The following is a 20,690-nucleotide window of genomic DNA, read 5'->3' as shown; positions in this document are numbered from 1 at the left end:
CGCACTAACTATGATAATGCTTTGAAAAAATTTAATTGGTATTTAAAGTGGCAGTTGTGTGCAGAAAACTGCAGATCAGCATACAGCCTTAATTTCTGTATTTGTGCATTTCGAGAAGTGAAGTATAGATATTTTTGTCATCCACTAAAATCACATTACCATTTTTCCAGCAAGAAAATGCCTCAATTTTTAAACTACAAACTTTTTTCTAGTCAAATTTATGTATTAATCTGGAGTACAATGGAACCCTGAGGGTAGTCCGATTCACTTGGACTAGAAGGATGAAGAAGTACCTTTCCGTACCTTGTACTACAGGCACTTTGCACATTGTTCCTAGATGTGAGTCAATAATTTATTTGAATGGTTTGATTACTTATGTGGCCAGTGTTTTCCATGTCATTGCCCTTACTGTTGGTCTAAGATACCAGATAACTGAATTACACCCATATCAATGAGGGTTCTGATATCATTTGTCACATTGAATTATGCTCTGCAATATAATCCCTGCAATTTTAATCGTATTCTTAATGTTATTGCTAACTATTTGCCCTGTCACAGATTAAGTGTTTTATGCAGCAAGCATAAACACAGATTTAAAGAGCTTGTGATTATGTATGCATGTTTCATATCCCAAAGCACTTACTTAACAACACCTTTTCAATCCTGCAATCTCTGGCACCTTTTTGGGAGCAGTAGGTAAATGGGAGTACCACTGTCTGCAAATTTCCCTCCAAGCTGCACGTTATCCTGACTTGGAAATATATCCCCATTTCTTCTCTGTCACTGGGTCAAACTCCTGGAACGCCTTTCATGACAGCACTTCAGGTGTACCTAGATGACATGAACTGTAGTGATTTCAAGCAAGTGCTTCACCCCACCTTGTGAGCAATTGGGGATGGACAATGAATGCCGACTTTGCCAGTGATGAACACATTTTTGAAGACATTGAATGGAGGAAAGGGAAATTATACATTTTTATGTAACCAGTTGGTTGGTATCATGACCGATACAGGCTTGGAGGGCCAAAGGGCCTGTTCCTATGCTGTATTGTTCTTTGTTCAGCCCAACAAACAGCCCTTCTGTAATTGCCAGATAATTTGTTTTAACGATGATGGCTGAGGGATAAATGCTGGCCAGAAGAACTGTCATGTTCTTCAAAGACTGGCTTGGGATCCTTTACATCTACACGAGAGCCAATATGGGCCTTGCATTAATATCCAGTCTAACAGATTGCATGCATCTCTCACACCGTGGTACTATCTATAATAATAATAATATGATATAATTGCTTATTGTCACAAGTAGGCTTCAATGAAGTTACTGTGAAAAGCCTCTAGTTGCCACATTCCGGCGCCTGTTCGGGGAGGCCGGTACGGGAATTGAACCCTGCACTGGAGTAGCAACCTTTCCTTGCCTGTCTGTAGTAAAACTTGAATCCACAACCTTTTAACTTTAATACAGTTAGCTCTATTCCAAATGCTTTTAATTACTTTGCCACTGACCCCATACATCAGCCATTTTTACACCAATCTGGATGTAGAGTTCTATGAATCAGCCACAAGAAAATATCTGAACTTAAATATGAAAAGGGTATGCTAAGGATCCACTTTTATTTTTCTCTTCATTTGCATTAAACTCTTTTGCTAGTGTCTGTGTCAGTGAAATGTTATCAAATTCATGATTTCTTGGGACTTTGAGCTGCTGCATCCTCCTCCTTCCTCACAAACTGCTCCTCTCTTTTTGGCCAGAATTCATAGCTGTGCTGGTTTCACATTCTCTGCCCTACACACCCCAGATCAAGTTTTAGCATCAGAAGAACTGGTATGCAATGAGTTAGTGGTTGAGATAAGGGGAAGATCGAAGTGGAAGCAAGTGTCATGGCATTGAATATGGATATGTTCCATTGATCATTCTGGAGCAACTTCCTGAAGAGAAATTTAGGTTTAATTAGTGTTACCAAAACCAGTATCAATTCTAAATTATATCCGGAAAATGCTTTTATTTTATGTTCGCAAATTTGTATAAGTTGAATAGCACTGGAATGTATTTAGTCTTTACAAACTTGAATGGTTGTTGACCAGTACAGGCTTGTAAAAAGTGACCTCTGCAGCAGGTAATGTCTTCACACAGGCACAATTGATGGGGATAAACATTTGACTTTTGCTCTGCATCATAGTGAGATAATATGATTGAAATAATCAGAAGGATTAAGGATGTTAAATTCATTTCATAGAATCAAACAGTACAAAAGAGGCCCTTTGGCCCATCCATCCTGCACCGACAAAATAAAACTAATGAACACGCATGCCGCTTCCCAGCATTTGGCACATAGCTTTGAATGTTACGACATTTCAAGTGCTCATCCAAGTATTGCTTAAAGATTGAGGTTTCACGCCTCAACTACCCTACCTTCCAGATTGCCACCACCCTTCTGGGTGGAAAAGATTTTCCTCAAATCCCCTCTAAATCCCCTGCCTTTCACCTTAAAATTATGCCCCCTTGTTATTGACCCTTCAACTAAGGGGAATAGCTGTTTTCTATCTACGCTGTACACCTCTAATTTTGTACCCCTCAATCAGGTCTTCTCTGAGCCTTCTCGGCTCCAAAGAAAACAACCTGAGCTTATCCGGCCTCTCTTCATAGCTAAAATGCTCCATCTGGCAACATCCTGGTGAATCACCTCTGGACCCCCTCTACTGCAATCACATCCTTCCCATAGTGTGGTGACCAGAACTGGACACATGTTATCCAGCTGTGGCCTAACCAAAGTCCTGTACAGCTCCAACATAACCTCCCTGCTCCATAATCTATGCCAGACTGCTAAAGGCAAGTGCCCTGCGTGCTGCCTCAACTACTCTATTAACCTGTCCTGCTGCCTTCAGGGATCTGTGGACAAGCACCCCAAGATTCCTCTGAGCTATCTAGTGTCCTTTCATTCATTGAGTACTCCCTGGTCATGTTACTTCTTCCAAAGTGCATCACGTCACACGTTTCAAGGTTAAATTTCATCTGCTGCTGATCTGCCCCTCCGACCAATCCTTCTATATATCCTCCTGTAACCACCTTCACTGTCCGGGTGGTTGACAATCTTTGTGTCAACCCCAAGGCATTAAAAGTTTTGCATATATACATTGCCTGTGTAGGATAATAAAATCTGAGAAGTTAACGGTTTACATTAAATAATGCAAATAAGGGAACTAAATACCCATAGCGCTTCAGTCAAACATCTGTTCTTCACTAGATCACAAGAACAGCTATTGGGGTTCTGACATTTTTAGACTACCAAAGATGTCTTTGACTTGATCAGCTTTGTACTATTGTAACATGATGTGTTAACTATAACCGTGATGTTTTGGCAGCACTTGTTAACCACATTTCTGGCAAGAGCTCTCGTGTTTTCTCAGAAAGGACTGTACAAGAGGTTAAAACAAATAAAGGCTATCCTGGCAGCAATCTACAGGATGTGACACGGCAATGCCTTGGAACTTCTATTTTTTTGTTCTGCTAGCTGTGTGAGCATGGAGGCTTTAACACTGCTTTAGACCCAGAGTATCAAACGTGATCAAATATTACAAAATTCCTTTATAGCTACCAAGTTAATTGCCTGTGTAAAGCCGGCTCTCTTAACCTTGGAAAATATAATTTTCTGATCTAAAGGTCATAAAGGCTTTGCTTTACAATTAAGCTCTTCTCTCGTGGATCTCCCAAGTCACATGTGAGGGCAGATGCTTCTTGCTATTTCTGCTCAAACTGTTGCAAGGGAATTTGTGGTAATGACAATTGTGATTTTTCGACTCACTTCAGAACAAGTGCTTTTCTCTGCTCAGACATTTCCAACACAGGCCATCAGATAAGGCTGTAACACAAATCCTACCATTCTCTTGCACACTGCTTCAGAGTTCCAGCATGATGCAGGTTCTTGTAGCCATTTAAGTAATTGTTCTTTAAGGAGCAATCATGACACTGCGTATATGATCCTGGACCAGACCCCCAACTGTTTAACAGCAATGTTTTGTTTAAAGTATAATTATTGAGATTCAGTGCACATAGTAAGAGAATAAAGATTCCATGGGTTTTGAACAAACAAAAATCAACAATACCAGGTCAGAAAGCTAAAAGCAATTTACAATATCTAACTTGTACGCCAGCATTCAGGGTTAATGAGAAAACATGAATGTAGTTTTGCCACTATACAATAATAGCAAATGCGACTAAGGCAGGTGCCATGGATTTCTCAGCAACCCATCCAGATATCAGGACACCTCCTCTCCCCCTCTCTCACCCAGCCCCTCACTCTTGCCCCTTCCTCGCGAGCCTGACTCCGTTCCATTAGATCCCTAGATTTCCGAGTCTGCACTCTAACCTCTACTTGCGCAATTTCAGTTCTTCAATGGCTTCATTGTGCTAGCACTGCCCCTGGATTTCACCAAGCTCCAATTTCTCCAGCTGCATCAACTATAAATGGCTCTCCTGGCTCTAGCCCTTTCCATCAAGGAGCCAGTGATCTTCTGCCGTGTTCTCCGCTCCTCAGGAATTCTCCTGAACACTAACTGCACAAAACTGTCATAGCCCTTGGAACTTGAGTCCGAACTACACAGCCAGCTAACAGCAATTCCTTTTACTACCTAGAGCCTGTTAACAGCAGCACCTTTTCGGTATGGCCTTTACCCCTGCTGCAAATATTCTCCCTGCAAACACACAGATAAATAGAATCCTAAAACTTTCTCAAGCTCTAACCATCTTTAGGATGATCTAGTTTTCCAGGGGTAAGTGCTTTTAAATTGTTTATAGCTATAGCTTCCAAACAACTCTCTGGGCTGCATGCGCAGCCACGGACCCGGCAATTCTCTGGCTGCTAGCCCCCCACCAAACGAAGGATCGGTGCAGCTTTTGTGCCGTTTTTTTGGGTGTAAAACACCACTGTTCCCACGCCGGCGTCAGCACATAGTCTCCCAAACGGAGAATCCAGCTCCTGGTCTCCATTTCTCCAGCTAAATAAGCACCGACCTGCTGTTAACCCATTAAGTCATCATGGTTCCACCCTTTGTGTATAGTCTTCAAGCTGCTTTAGGTGCATTTGTCCCATTTTCTACAGTTAACTTTAATCTTTCCAGAACTCCAAATTGTCTCAAAAATATTAGATTTCATGCAAGTTCAGCAGATAATTGGTCTTTATTTCAAAGGAAATTGAGTATAAAAATAGGGAAGTCCACAAGGCACTGAACAATTTTTGTCCCACTTATCCAAGGAAAGATATATTGGCGATGGAGTCAATCCAGAGAAGACTCACTGGGGTATGGGTATAGGATCCACGGGATGGAGGGATTTTCTTATGAGGGTGGGTTAAGTAGGTTGGGCCTGTAATTGTAGTTTAAAGTAATGAAAGATCTCGGGTGTTTACTCCTTTGAGGCTTTAGGATTTTCTGTGGGCTTGACATGGGCGGCACAGTGGTTCGCACTGCTGCCTCACAGCTCCAGAGACCTGGGTTCAGTTCCAGCCTCGGGTGACTGAAGTTTGCACTTTTTCTCCCCGCGTCTGCATGGGTTTCCTCTGGTTTCCTCCCACAGTCCAAAGATGTGCATATTAGGTGGATTGGTCATGCTGAGCTGCACCTTAGGGTGGGGGTGTAGGAATAGGATGAGGGATTTGGCCTGAATAGGGTGATCTTTCAAAGGGTCAGTGCAGACGCGATGGGCTGAATAGCCTCCTTCTGCACTGCAGTGTTTCTGAAGGCTGGGTAAATGCTGAGGATGTTTCCTCTTGTCGGAGAGTCTAGGACTAGAGGGCATGATCTCAGAGTAAGGGGTTGCCTATTTAAGACCGATGAGGAGGAAATATTCACTGCAGAGAGCTGTAGAGCTGAATCATTAAGTATGTTCCAGGCTGGGATAGACAGATTTTTAATCAGTATGGGAATTAAGCCTTATGGGGATAAGGCGGGAAAGTGGTGTGCAGGATTATATCAGATCAGCCATGATATTCTTGAATGGCAGAGCAGACTCGAGGGGCTGAATGGCATAGTTCTGCTCCACTGTCTTGCAACTCTTTACTCAAGTTCATAGTAATAAGGTAATTGTGGAAGTTTTACTTATGGTTCAGCCAGCTTTAGAACATTGACTTCTGGTGCAATGGTTCTTTACACGAGCAGTTGTAGCTCGCATCCATAGCTTTCTTGATAAAGGGCAGAGGCCACAAAGGAAAGATATTGGGAAGGGCACGGTGTTCAAATTTACCAGGGCATTCGGGTGGAACTGGAAAGCGACTAGCTGGGTTCCACAAGGCCAAGGCGGCACTTTACAAAAAAGAGATGCGATTCGGTATGGTGTACCCAGCTCGACTGTGTTTAAAAACCAGGACCATTACTTTAATACGCCGGTAAAGGGGAATGACTTTGTGAGGAGGAGTGGACTAGGAGAGATTTGATTGTGGTTATGGGATGTGTTTTGGAGTTATGTGAATTTTGCATGTTCATGTGTATATAGTTCCTGTTACTGTTTGTGTTTTAGTTATTTGGGGTTCAGTGTTCTTCTTCTCGCACATGATACTATGGAGTAGTTTGATTGGTCAATTAGGGGTGTGGAGTCTTTATTTATTTATTGTTTTGCCGAATGTCCACTTTTGGTTTAGATGAGGGGCTGGGGTAAATGGGTGCCTGGCTCTTTCTGGTTGGGATTTCCATTTGGTTTTTTTTTTCTCTTTCGGGCTTGCTGGATGTGGGCCGCCTGGCTAGCGGTTTTGCTAATTAACAGAAGCAAAGTTGGTGGGGGCTGTGCTAGATGCTTGGGGTAGGAGTTTTGTTTGTTGGGTGAGGTAATGGGTTTAGGTTGGTTGGGTTTTTTGTGTTAGGAGGGGGAGGGAATGGGTGCCTATTTGAGTTGGGAGGAATTGTTAGAAGATGTTTGGAAGGGTGAGGGAAGGGATGTTGGGTGGACAGCCAAGGGTAGGGGGGGGTGCATAGATACAATACTGGCGACGAGGGTCTATGTATGAATCAACGTAGGGGCGGAGGCGGCTTCCATCTTGGGTGGGCCTGGATTCAAGGTAGGTTGGGCCCTGTTGGAGGTCCTCACAGAGGGGGTATGGCTGACTCTACTAAAGGGAGGGTCTCGTGCCCACCCCCCTCCACTAGGTTGGTGACATGGAACGTTGGGAGACTTGGTGGTCCGGTTAAAAGATCTCGGGTGTTTACGCCTGCCTTTGAGGACTTTGAACGCAGATGTAGTCTTGCAGGAGAAACATTTGCGAATTGGGGATCAGATGAAACTGAGGAAAGGGTGAGTGGGGCAGGTGTTCCACTCGAATGTTGATTCCAGGTCGAGAGGAGTTGCGACCTTGATCAATAAGAGGATGGCATTTACGGCAGCTAGAATTTTGAAAGACCCTGGGGGCGATATGTTATGGTGAGTGGGGTGTTGGCGGGTGCACCAGTGATATCAGTGAACATTTATGCACCAAATTGGGGTGAGGGTGTTGGCAACCATCTCTGATCTGGACTCACACCAGTTGATTATAGGGGAAGGTTTCAATTGTGTATTCGACCCAAGGATGGATAGGTCAACTCCCAGGTCTCTAGGTTGCTTCTAGGAGGGCAAGAGAGTTGGCTGTGTTCATAGAACAGAGTGTTGGGGGGGGTGGGGTTGGATCCATGGAGATTTAGTTACCCAAGGGAGAGGGGGTTTTCCTCCTCCTCGGGTGCCGGTACCGAGTCTACTCCAGAATAGATTTTTTTCATCGTGGAAAATGCGTTACTCTCGGGGGTGTTGGAGTTGGGTAATCGGCGAAAGTAATATCGAACCATGCTCCACACTATGTGGCTATGTGATTTGAGATGCCTTTATTTGGTGGTTATGACTCCCATTTTGAAGATCTCCACTGCATTAAACCCTCCAATCCATAAAAACAGCCATTACCACAACTCTTATTGTCCCGTGGCCAATTTGTATCCACACTGTTTAGGTCCCTTTTGTCTCCTTGGCTTAAATGTTGCATATAACTTAATCAAACACCTTTGGAAATCTGTGACTTCACTGCCCTCTCGACCTCATCAAAGAAACTCAAATCAAGATGGTTGAATGTGATTTACCTTTATCTGATCCATACTAGAACTTATTTAAATGCTTGTCAAAATGGCTGATAATTTTGAAAGAAAATGAGCACTTCTGAAGTTTCTACCCTTGCATCATTGGGGTTAGGTGACTCGGCCTCTTTTAGAAGTGCCTGAGAACATTTGACTCCGTTATAGGATGCTATAACTGCAAGTTGGTGCGATAATGGTTACCTAATGCATAAATTATGCTTAATGGTGCTTGTTTCATGCTTTATACTCTGATTCTACAGAAATTTTGACCCAGTGATTGTGAATGATGGTATGTGACTTAAAGCTTTCCCATGATGTTACTTTATATTTGTCCCATTGGCTACTATTCATGTATGATTATAGAGCCATAGAATTCCTACAGTGCAGAAGGTGGCCATTTGGCCCACTTGAGTCTGCACCAACCCTCTGAAGGAGCACCCTTCCTAGGTCCATTCTCCTGTCCCACCCCCATAACTCCATCTAACCTGCACATCCCTGGACACTAAGGGTCAATTTATCATGGCCAATCCACCTAACCTGCACATCTTCAGATTGTGCGAGGGAACCAGAGCACCAGGCGGAAAACTCACGCAGACACTGGGAGAATATGCAAACGCCACAGTCACCCAAGGCCAGAATTGATCCAGAATTCCTGGTGCTGTGTGGCAGTATCATTGGCATGATATCCAACCGTGAAGAGCTTCAGTTAATCCCAGTGAGCAGCGCTCATTTTCTTTAGAGATCAGTACACTAGTATAGAGTGCTGCAGTCAACAAAGAACAATCAGCAAATTATGCAACCAATCTTCCGAAAGTCCTGCATTTGATTGATAACCTGCTGCTTATTAGACTAATTTCCTTTATTCTACGTTTGATTTCCATATTTTACATTGTTTTCATATATAGCTGTGTTCATATCTACAGATAGGAAGTGATTAGATAGAACCTCTAGTTCTGCTCACAGAAATTATTGTATTTGCTACTATTAAATGTAATGGGTTTGTGGGTTTTTCAAATGAATGCATTTGCAAGCAGAAGTGAAGTTGACTGTGAAGGTGTGTTTGTCAGTAGCTGATTCTGGAGAGAGGCAAGAGAAATTGAAGAGGAGTGCCAGGTTAACACTGGCTGCAAACACACCGGCATATTTTTAGACTTGTTTGGATTTGTTGTTTCCTTGAAGCTTCTCACCATACTGCAGAATGTGATGCTGAAAGTGTAAGCCTGAAAAAGAAAGCAAATCATTCTGGTTTTATTTGCTCTGCCCTAATCTATTTCCATAGAAGGGTATAAAAAGGTTGGTTGGGGTTACAGGGATAGGGTGGTGTGGGCTTTAGTGGGATGCTCTTTCCAAGTACTGGTGCAGACCCGATGGGCTGAATGGCCTCCTTCTGCACTGTAGATTCTGAGATGTATATTGTTAACTAATATCTTCCCTGAAAGGGACAATTTGGGTTTCCCTTATTCGCAAAAATGGTGAAAATATCTGGAAACCTTGTGGTGAAAAGATAAATATCAAACTAGAATCAACTTTTACCGCCAAACGAATCTAACTCACTGGCAGGACAGATCAGTTTGGTAATTTTACTCCACTGATGTATGAAATCATTCATTGCATACTGCCAAAACCCACATTTTATATGACAGTTCAGGTTCCCTGCAGCCATTCTCTTTCTCTTTTTCCCCCCCCCCCACCGGAAAATTGCTGTTTTCTGCAGCTGTTCTTTAACTTGAAAATCCAACTCTGTTGTATGCTGTGAATGAAAACACCTCCTGTTGGGAATGTTTTGAAATATTAGGAACTTGTGTCTACAAAACACTGTGTTGGATTTAAAGGAAAATGGCAAAAAAATTCAGAAACAGCGAGGTGTGCCTCTTTCCAGGGGGAGTTGAATGGAAGATAAAATCTCTGATCAGGGGAGCAAGAGTTTAAGATGTGAGGATGTGGAGAGATTTCTGTGACCAGGGGAGCAAGAGTTCAAGAAGTGAGGATGTGGAGAGAAGAATGAGATTGTACAAAACTGCAGGGAAAGTAAATGCCTTACTGTTTTAAGTCATTGTCTTGGCCAGTGGTTTGCCAGTTTTTGTCTGTTCCTTAATGCAATTGTGCAACCTAATTATGTTATTAGAATGTAGTTATCTTGGGATGCTCTTACCTCTTTACAATATTTCCCATTTTGCAATTCCAGGATATCCGACATCAAGCCAGTGACTTCCCTTGTAAAGTCGCCAAGCTTCCAGAAAACAGAAATCGGAACAGATATAGAGACGTCAGCCCATGTAAGTACAAGGAAAAAAGTCTTAATTGCTGCAAACGGTGTGCATGTATTACATTTTAATTTCCTGCTGGAATGGCATTTTCTCAATGCGAAGCATTCCAGCAATGTTACACATTAATTGAATAGTAGGGGTCAAACATGTTGCATGCTAACGAATACCAGCAAATGCTACACTTAATTATTGGTAAAAGCTGTGCATTTATTGACTGCATGTCTGTCCTAGGCTAGATGGTGGATACTTCTTACTATTCAAAAGTGTTGAGAAAATGATTTTATTTCTTGCGTTTCCTTTCTCCAAACTACCAGTTGCCTTCTAACTGATGTATGAAGTAAGCAAGCCTTCTTTGAATTTTTTTTTAACCAGCATATATTTTCAGACAAAAATATAATAGCCTGCACTGAATTGCTAAATATACTCCAACTGTTAAACTGCCTTATTGCCCAGATCAAGTCATAATCGGGGCCACTGGTTTACAGTTAATTAATTTGATCAAATATTTTTACAAAATTGTGGTTTTTGTCAGTGTTTTAAAGAATGTACTTCACAATTTCATGAAAAGTTACTTGAGTAAAGTTTAGTCCATAATATTGACTCCTGAACTATCTCCTGTGAAAGTAAATGTAAGATTCGCTGATCATGTTCCAAGTGATGAGAATTCACTTATTCGTGAATAAGTCGTATCAGCTCAACTCGTGTTCTTCCTTTCCCACCCCCAATCTGAATCAGTCCTCTTCTCCAAGTCACACTTCCATCTCAAATCTACTACTTAACTAGGTAATTTAAGTCCCTCTGTGCCTGTTGCGGCAATTGTGTTCCGTTTTCTCTGTCTTCCACATCACTCACTTACTACTTTCATGGGAAAATTCTCATCTACCCATGAAAAAGAACCTCTCTCTTTCCCCTTCAGATTCATTCAGACGTGACCCATCCTTGCCATTTAGCCCTCCACTGGCCAAACTAATTTGGCCACTGTCAGCTTGCTTAATTTCTTCCATGCCTTGACTGACCATGTTCCCAGCAATCATATATGGTCTGCTCCTGTATTGGTCACCAACTTTGCTCCCTCAAAGCAGAGGACTCAAACTCTTAATACATTTCAAACAAATTGCCTCGGTATCAATTACTAAATCTGTTTTAACCACATTGTATTATCATTCTTGTCGTCTTTAGCCAAACAGTTTCTTCCTCCAGGAAGATCCTGTTGGCGAAGGACAACTTTTCTTTACAATCAAAAACTGCTGTTCTCTTCCCTCTTCCAGATATTGTCTGCAAGGAGCTTGTGCATTCGTTTTGTCTCAAAGATAGATATTATTCATGGAATTGGAATTGTGCTACTGTATGCTCCCTCCTTCCTGCACCAAGTTACATTGTTATAAATCTTTAGAGGAAAATGTCCCATGGCACTTGTAAATGAGCATATGGTAAACAGATGCCTAACCAGGGATAGCTTTGGAGAGACGAACAAAAGTTTAACCAAAAAGATGGTTTGGAGAAGCATATAATCACAGAATCCCTAGAGTGTAGATGCAAGCCATTCGGCCCATCGAGTGCACCGACCCTCCGAAAGAGCACCCGATCCAGGCCCAATCCCCTGCTCTATTTCTGCACCCCCACCCTAAGGGGCAATTTATAATGGCCAATCCACTTAACTGGCACATCTTTGGACTGTGGGAGGAAACTGGACCGGCACCCAGAAGAAACCTATGCGGACATGGGGAGAATGTGCAAACTCCACACAGATAGACAACCCGAGGTCGGAATCGAACCTGGGTCCCTGTCGCTGAAAATTAGACAAACGTAAACTCCAATGAAAACAATAAAATAGCACTGTTCCCTATATACAGTAGTATCTGGAAGTTTAAAAATTCTCCTGATATTATATGGGTTCTAGTCTAGAGACTTGAGGGCAAATGTGCAATTGAGTCTTCAAAGCATATGTTGAAACAGTACTGTAATAGAATGCTGGACGTAGCATTAAAACTAATATATAAATGGAAGATTGAAAAAAAGAATACGGATTGGATAGATAGTCTGATCAGAAGAGGATTGTAATCATTAAAATCTATATATTAATAATTGTATTGTCTGGCTAGTGTGCAGAATGCTTGTGAATGTGAGAGCCTATGCCATGAACATTGACTCATATTTAATGTTCACTTGTGGTCCTCTTTCTGTTTCATTTTCACAATATATTTTTAAGAGTTGATGCTTCTCCTGGTCACTCCAGCCTCTTCTAAACCCAGTTCCCCATGAGTACTCGCAGACGAGTACTCCTCCATTTAAGTGTCTGTCTCCTATCCTTTCTTGACCCACTATTTGATCTTATGTTCTAACAGTTCATTGGTACTCCTTTCTTGCCTGATCCATACTAACCTTAAGCTCAGCCCCCATTCATTGCCATTTTGTTGAATAGTTGAGCTTTTTTATTTAAATAAAAAAGGTAGAGAAATATAGCACTGGTTTAAAAAGAAATTGAGAGAAGTGCAAATGGAACACATCTAGAAGTAGAGGCAGAAGGATGGAAGAGAAACCTGCTCAAAGTACGCAGAGATAAAAGCTGAGATAATTTGACAAGTTTATGACAAATTGAGCCCCAGGCTAAATGAGGGTGCAGAAGATTTACTGAGGTGGCCTAAAGAATAGTAGGAAAGTAGCAAAAAGATTTATTAAAAAATCTAAGGTAGTGCATCAACTAGTGATTTAAAAACAGTTGAGATATTTATGAATTTAGCCACCTACTTTCTCAAGTTCTTAGTTAGACATGCTTACCTTTTCAGGGAGCCCACAGACCTAATTGACTGCATTCTGGTTTGAAGTCCAGGTCACAAAAAAAAGATGGTACCTAAAATGCAGGCTTTAGCGGAATATTTGTTTTAAGAAATATATTTTTATTAAAGTTTTCGAACACAATTTCCCCCCCTTACAAATCAACAAAATTGGTAACATGATAACTGATAGTTCACTATTTTATTTTAACAATGTTATCTAACAAAATAGTGCTCCCCCCCGGCCCCCTAACCCCATCTAGAACACAAACAATTTACTCCCCCCTTCCCCCCCCCCCCCCCCCCCCCCCCTCTGCTGCTGCTGGCTATCTATTTTCCCCCTAACGTTCCGCTAGATAGTCGAGGAACGGTTGCCACCGCCTGGTGAACCCTTGTGCCGATCCTCTCAGCGCAAACTTCATCCGCTCCAGTTTTATGAACCCCGCCATATCGTTTATCCAGGCCTCCAGTCCGGGGGGTTTCGCTTCCTTCCACATGAGTAAAATCCTACGCCGGGCTACTAGGGACCCAAAGGCCACGATATCTGCCTCTTTCGCCTCCTGCACTCCCGGCTCATCCGCTACCCCAAATATAGCTAACCCCCAGCTTTGCATGACCCGGACCTTCACCACCTTCGAGATCACTCCCGCCACTCCCCTCCAATACCCCTCCAGTGCCGGACACGACCAAAACATATGTGTGTGGTTCGCCGGGCTTCCCCCGCACCTCCCGCATTTGTCCTCCACTCCGAAGAACCTGCTCAGCCTTGCTCCCGTTATGTGTGCTCTATATAGCACCTTAAATTGGACCAGGCTAAGCCTGGCACACGAGGAAGAGGAATTTACCCTACTTAGGGCATCCGCCCACAAACCTTCCTCAATCTCCTCCCCGAGCTCCTCTTCCCATTTTCCCTTCAGTTCTTCTACCAGCTCCTCCCCCTCTCTCTCATCTCCCGGTATATTTCGGACACTTTGCCCTCCCCGGCCCACACCCCCGAAAGCACCCTGTCCTGGATCCCTTGTGTCGGGAGCAGCGGAAATTCCCTCACCTATTGTCTCGTGAACGCTCTCACCTGCATATACCTAAAGATATTCCCCAGGGGCAGCTCCTACTTTTCCTCTAGCGCTCGCAAACGTCCCATCTATAAACAAGTCTCCCACTCTCCTAATTCCTGCTCGGTGCCAGCTCTGGAACCCTCCGTCCAACCTCTCTGGGGCAAACCTATGGTTGTTCCTGATCAGGGACCACACTGAGGCTCCCAACACACCCCTCTGTCACCTCCATTGCCCCCAGATACTTAATGTTGCCGCCACCACTGGGTTTGTGGTAAACTTTTTCGGGGAGAGCGGTAGTGGCGCCGTCACCAGCGCTTTTAAGCTCGTTCCTTTGCAGGACGCCATCTCTAGCCTTTTCCACGCCGCCCCCTCTCCCTCTGTCATCCACTTACGGATCATCGCCACGTTGGCGACCCAGTAGTAGTCGCCCAGATTCGGCAACGCCAGTCCCCCTCTGTCACTGCTACGTTGCAGGAACCCCCTCCTTACCCTCGGGGCCTACCCTGCCCACACAAAGCTCATGATGCTCCTATCTATTTTTTTGAAAAAGGCCTTAGTGATCAATATAGGGAGACATTGAAACACAAATAGGAACCTCGGGAGGACCATCATCTTAATCGTCTGCACTCTGCCCGCCAGTGACAGCGGCTGCATATCCCACCTTTTGAAATCCTCTTCCATTTGCTCCACAAGCCGAGTCAGATTGAGTCTGTCTAAGGTTCCCCAGCTCCTGGCTACCTGAATCCCCAGGTATCGGAAGTTTCTTTCCACTTTCCTTAGCGGCAGGCCATCTATCCTTCTAATCTGGTCCCCAGGGTGTATCACGAAAAGCTCACTCTTTCCCATGTTAAGCCTATATCCCGAGAAATCTCCAAACTCCCTCAATATCTGCATGACCTCTGTCATCCCCCCCCACTGGATCCGCCACATACAGCAGTAGGTCATCCGCGTAGAGTGACACTCGGTGTTCCTCTCCCCCTCTAACCACCCCTCTCCATTTCCTGGAGTCTCTCAGTGCTATGGCCAGTGGTTCAATTGCCAGCGCGAACAGTAATGGGGACAGCGGGCATCCCTGTCATGTTCCCCTATGTAGTCGAAAATACTCTGACCTCTGCCGATTTGTGACTACACTTGCCATTGGGGCCCCTTGGAGGAGTTTAACCCAGCTGACAAACCCCTCCCCGAACCTGAACCTCCTCAGCACCTCCCATAGATACTCCCACTCTACCCTATCAAATGCCTTCTCTGCATCCATTGCCGCCACTATCTCTGCCTCCCCCTCTGCTGGGGGCATCATTATCACCCCCAATAGCTGTCGCACGTTGACATTCAATTGTCTCCCCTTTACGAACCCTGTCTGATCTTCGTGCACCACCCCCGGGCACCATCTCACATCTGCCCCCGCTGTCCGCTACAATGTTCCTAGCCTCGAACGACACCCGTTTCCCCACCAATATGGCCACCCCTCTATTCTTTGCGTCCAGCCCTGAGTGGAACACCTGTCCCACCCATCCTTTCCTTAACCTAACCTGGTCCGCCACCTTCAGATGCGTCTCTTGAAGCATGGCCACATCTGCCTTCAGCCCCTTTAAGTGCGCGAACACTCGGGCCCTCTTAATCAGCCCATTTAGGCCTCTCACATTCCACGTGATCAGCCGGACTGGGTGGCTGCCTGCCCCCCTCCCCTGTCGACTAGCCATCACCCTCTCTTGGCCAGTCCCACGTCCCGGTTCCGCGCACCCACCCGTCCCTCAGGCGGCGCATTCCCGCCTCGACTACCTTTTCTCTTACCAGCTCCCTTTCGATCTCCGCAGCGGCAACCCAGTTGTGTCGTCCCGCCCCCCCCCCCCCCCCGCTAGATCCCCATCTAGCATGGTTACTCTCTCCGAAAGTCAGCTGACTTCAACTGACCCCGGCTTCTCCCGCTCTCTCCTTGACCCCCCCCCCCGCCCGTGTGAGGAACTCCCATCCTCCTTGCGCCTATCTTCCCGCCATCATGTCTCTCGCGCGAGAAAAGAAAAAGAAACCCCGCGCTTTCTAGTGCCATCCCGCCCCCCCATGGCGCAGCTCCCCCTACCGCCCCGCTCCCATTCCCTGTCCCCTGCCTGTGTCTCTTTCTCTCTTCCCCCCCCCCCCCCCACCGGCGCCAACATTTCTCAGTGTCGTCGTCTCTCTCTTTCCCCCCCCCCCCCTCTCCAATTTACACCTCTATACATCAGCATTTTTGTTTCCCCTCCAACATCAGTCCCTCAGTTCTGGTCCAATTTCTCTTTTTGAATGAAGGTCCATGCTTCTTCCGACATTGCAAAATAGTAATGTCTGTCCTGGTGCGTGACCCACAATCGTACCGGCTGCAACATCCCGAACTTCACTTTCTTCTTATGCAGCACCTCCTTGGCTCTATTGAAACTCGCCCTCCTTCTCGCCACCTCCGCACTCCAATCCTAATACACTCGTATCACCGCATTCTCCCATCTGTTACTTCGTACCTTCTTGGCCCATCTCAGAACCACCTCTCTATCATTGAAGCGGTGAAATCGCACGGTCATAGCCCTAGGTGGTTCTCCAGCCTTTGGTCTCCTCGCAGGGACCCGGTGGGCCCCTTCCACTTCCAAGGGGCCCGAGGGGGCCTCAGCTCCCATTAGCGAGCGTAGCATCGTGCTCGCATAAGCCCCGCCGTCAGCTCCTTCCACTCCCTCGGGGAGACCTAGGATCCGGAGGTTCTTTCTCCTTGATCTGTTTTCCAGGACTTCAATCCTTTCGATGCACTTCTTGTGGAGCGCCTCGTGCGTCTGCATTTTGACCGCTAGGCCCAGGATCTCGTCCTCGTTGTCCGTTATCTTCTGCTCCACCACACAGAGCTCTATCTCCTGGGCCTTTTGTGTCTCTTTAAGCCCCTCGATTGCCTGTAGCATCGGGGCCAGCACCTCCTTCTTACGCAGCTCCACACACCGTCTTAAAAATTTGTCTTGGTCCGGTCCCCATGTCGCCTGGGCTCCCTCCGATGCCATCTTGCTCCTTTCTTTCTTCTGCCGCTGCCCTCGAGGATTCTCCGAGATCTGGCCCCGCTGCCGATATTTTTCTTTTCCGCTGGGGGGGACTCCCTGTTGCCTCACCCCACACCGGGTTTCGTCACGAAAGAATTTCCCGTTGGGGCTCTTAAAAGAGCCCAAAGGTCCGTTGAGCTGGAGCCGCCGAAACGTGCAGCTTAGCTGGTCATCGCCGCAACCGGAAAGACGGAATATTTTTTATAGTGATCGCCATAGAGATAGATAATTCTAATTTTGAGTTAATAGCTCAAAGGATGACCTGACCAGATGTTTTAAGACTTTTTACTGTAACAAAAGACTAAGAACTATTGATTAAATGCATTCCCATAACTTCCCCAGCGTTGCATTTAGGGGACACCCCAAGATGCACTGAGAATCCCTCTAGGACGTTCCCCCTTAAAGGTCTACCCGGCAATTGCCCAGAAGAGCTAACTTCCTCTGGACAACTGCGCTGGGCTGGGAACCATCTGACAGAAGTGATTTAAATCACCAGCTTCAGATAGTTCTGCCAGTTTTACCCAGATAGAGCGAGACCGGGGAAAAAGAACTTCTAACTCCAGAGTAACAAGTTGACCCAGCCTTGCACAGGACACCCTGCACAAATGTGACCTCCACCCCCTCCCCAGGGGACCTATCACATCACTCCCACACCAGCTTTTATTTATTTTCCTTCCATCAGAAATTATTCCTCTACTGAAAACTAGGTAAATCTTCCAGCCTCATTTTAACTCATTAATTTGGGCTTTTCAACCCGACCAAGTTTCCCATCCACATTCTTGCATCTTGCTACCTGCCCTCCATGTCCCGTATCCTGAGAGACTACCTTGCCTGAAAGTGTTCAGTAATATCTTGGACCCTTTCCATCTTAGTCCAAGTGGTTAGCGAGTTCCATCCAAAAATTGCATGGACTTTGTATCCAGGTAGAAACGTTGAGACCCAACTCCGGCTTGGAAGTAAATGGACAGTTTAAAGCATCACTGTTTACAACCCAACATTTTCAACACTTTCTCGGACTTTTGGGATTCGCGCGTTGTTTTATCATTTTCCCCCTTCCAGATGACCACCTTCATTTTACCTTGTATTCATAACAGTCTAAAGCATAACAATCTTTTAAATCTCAATTGTAACAAAAGATCATGAAATGCAGAAGCCCATTTAAAATGAAACTTCACCTCCGAGAGAAAATGAAACGGCATATGATTTTTTTTTTCTCAATGATAACAATCGTCAAGATCCAGATTTTCACCGATTTAGAGTAGTTTGAAGCTTTGAGATAGAGAAACCCTATATTGTAACAGGTCAGATTTTAAAACTTGGGTTATACTGTGTAATAATAATATCACAAGCAGGCTTATATTAACACTGCAATGAAGTTAGGGCAGCATGGTGGCGCAGTGGTTAGCACTGCTGCCTCACGGCGCCAAGCTCCCAGGTTAGATCCCGACCCTGGGTCCTTGTCCATGTGGAGTTTGCACATTCTCCCCGTGTTTGCGTGGGTTTTGCCTCCACGACCCAAAAGATGTGCAGGGTAGGTGGATTGGCCATGCTAAATTGCCCCTTAATTGGAAAAAAAATAATTCGATACTCTAAATTTATTACAAAAACACACTGCCATGAAGTTACTGTGAAAATCCCCAAGTCACCGCACTGCGGCGCCTGTTTGGGTACACTGAGGGAGAATTCAGAATATCCAATTCACCTAACAAGCACGTCTTTCAGGACTTGTGGGAGGAAACCAGAGCGCCCGGAGTAAACCACGCAGACCTGGGGAGAACGTGCAGACTTTGCACAATGACCCAAGCCGGGAGTTGAACCCAGGCCTCTGGCACTGTGAAGCAACAATGCTAACTGTAATCTGGTCACTGAATATCCCTCCTTTTATTTATCCTTATTTATAATTTATTGTACTTCTATTTCCAGGAAAACCATTCCCACAGACTTAAAAAGAGAAGTGTGCGTGTTTCATTATTTTATGCTGAATTAATATTTAATGCAGTATGATCGGTGACCCAAACGGGGGTGTTTCTTGACCTCTTCTTTCGCTTATTGTACACATAATGAAACTGCCAACATTTATAAATGTCTGAAGGGTTTAGCTTCCCTGTTAGCTCTTTTAAAACTACTCTTGGTTTCATTTTATTACTTCTTATCCAGCCAGAGCCATGTTCAGACCATTTTTAAGCTGGACTGTCACAGTCCAAAAGAGATTTCTCATTTGTTTGATCTGGGTAAACTGCTTTGGCTCTGAAGAATGCAGTTTGCACATTACCACAAAAAATTAAATCTGTTATATGTGTGTCCTCCTGTTATTGATGGTTTGAACTCTGGGTGCTTGAGTGCATTATCAAAGATATAGTCAAAATGTTTATCACTGACTTTTTTTCTAAATATAAAGTTGATCACAGTCGAATTAAGCTACAGCAAGGTGATAATGACTACGTCAATGCAAGCTTGATTAAAATGGAAGAGGCGCAAAGTAGTTATATTCTAACACAGGTGAGCAATTTTAAGAGTTTTACATGGTTAAAGGAAAATCTTTTGTTCGACAAATCACTTGTTATTTTATCTTAATGTTTTATTGGCGTTAAGCCATCAATTAATTTCTGAAGCATCGTTTTGAGCTTCAAATTAAGGGACTATGGTTCTGAGGAATTAAGCATTTTTTTTTTTTTACCCAATATGATTTAGTCAACTTTAACATTATCCAAATTCATTTGATTTGATACCTTTCAGCAACAGGGAGGAAACTTAGTTCCATCATTTCTGGGCCTTGTATCAAACAGGGCTTCCATAGGTTAGAAAGAAAAATGTTCTGGCCCACTGTCACCTTTACCTCCAGAATTGTTTCCTTTTCTGAACTCTTCTAAGTCTGAAGTTTGACAAAGTATGAAAATTAAGTTGTCGGAATCTAGTGGCACCCTAAAGTACCCATTGGACAAGGTTTCTCACCCTGTCACCCAGAGTCCGAGGATCATGCATTCCCACTGATACTAGCTGTCCTGCAGCTATTTAAACTGTGAACAGGTTGGGGTGGGTGGTAAGGCCATCTGGGGAATTTTGCAACCCCACCATTCAACCTGCAAACCCACCACTGAGCAACTATAGTATTCTGCCCATGGTGGAATTTTGGTAGACCTATTACGTTTTGCAAGGACAAGTGTTCTACTGTCAAATTGCTTTCAGTATTTCCTACTGCCAAATCTAAAATTCTAGCTTGCCTTCACATTAAAGTATTTATTTCAATTTTCCTGTAACTGATACATTCAGAAATTAGAAATCCATATTGCATTGAACTTTGCATTGTGACCTAACCGATTGTCTCTTGCAGACACAAATTGAAATATTTGATAATTTTTTTTAAAAATGCTTCAATTTTGTTTCATTGTCTCTTATGGACACTGCAAAATTGTCATGTAATCTGTTTGTTTGGAAGGAGAGCAGCCATCAACTAATATAGACTTTGGGT

General features: G+C 44.4%; 1 protein-coding gene across 1 annotated transcript in view; it reads left to right on the top strand.

Moving 5' to 3' along the window:
* Positions 1-20,690, top strand: part of LOC140428358 (tyrosine-protein phosphatase non-receptor type 1-like) — a 126,350-nt gene that overhangs the window by 70,433 nt on the left and 35,227 nt on the right. Inside the window, exons 2-3 of the mRNA XM_072514740.1 lie at positions 10,264-10,354; positions 19,620-19,720. Coding sequence (XP_072370841.1) covers positions 10,264-10,354; positions 19,620-19,720 — 192 coding nt within the window. The remainder of the gene's footprint in view (positions 1-10,263; positions 10,355-19,619; positions 19,721-20,690) is intronic.

The sequence above is a fragment of the Scyliorhinus torazame genome, chromosome 8 (genome assembly GCF_047496885.1).
Source record: "Scyliorhinus torazame isolate Kashiwa2021f chromosome 8, sScyTor2.1, whole genome shotgun sequence".
NCBI classification, from domain to species: domain Eukaryota; kingdom Metazoa; phylum Chordata; class Chondrichthyes; order Carcharhiniformes; family Scyliorhinidae; genus Scyliorhinus; species Scyliorhinus torazame.
The sequence above is the reverse complement of the archived record's forward strand: the minus strand, read 5'-3'. Positions and strand labels throughout refer to the sequence as shown.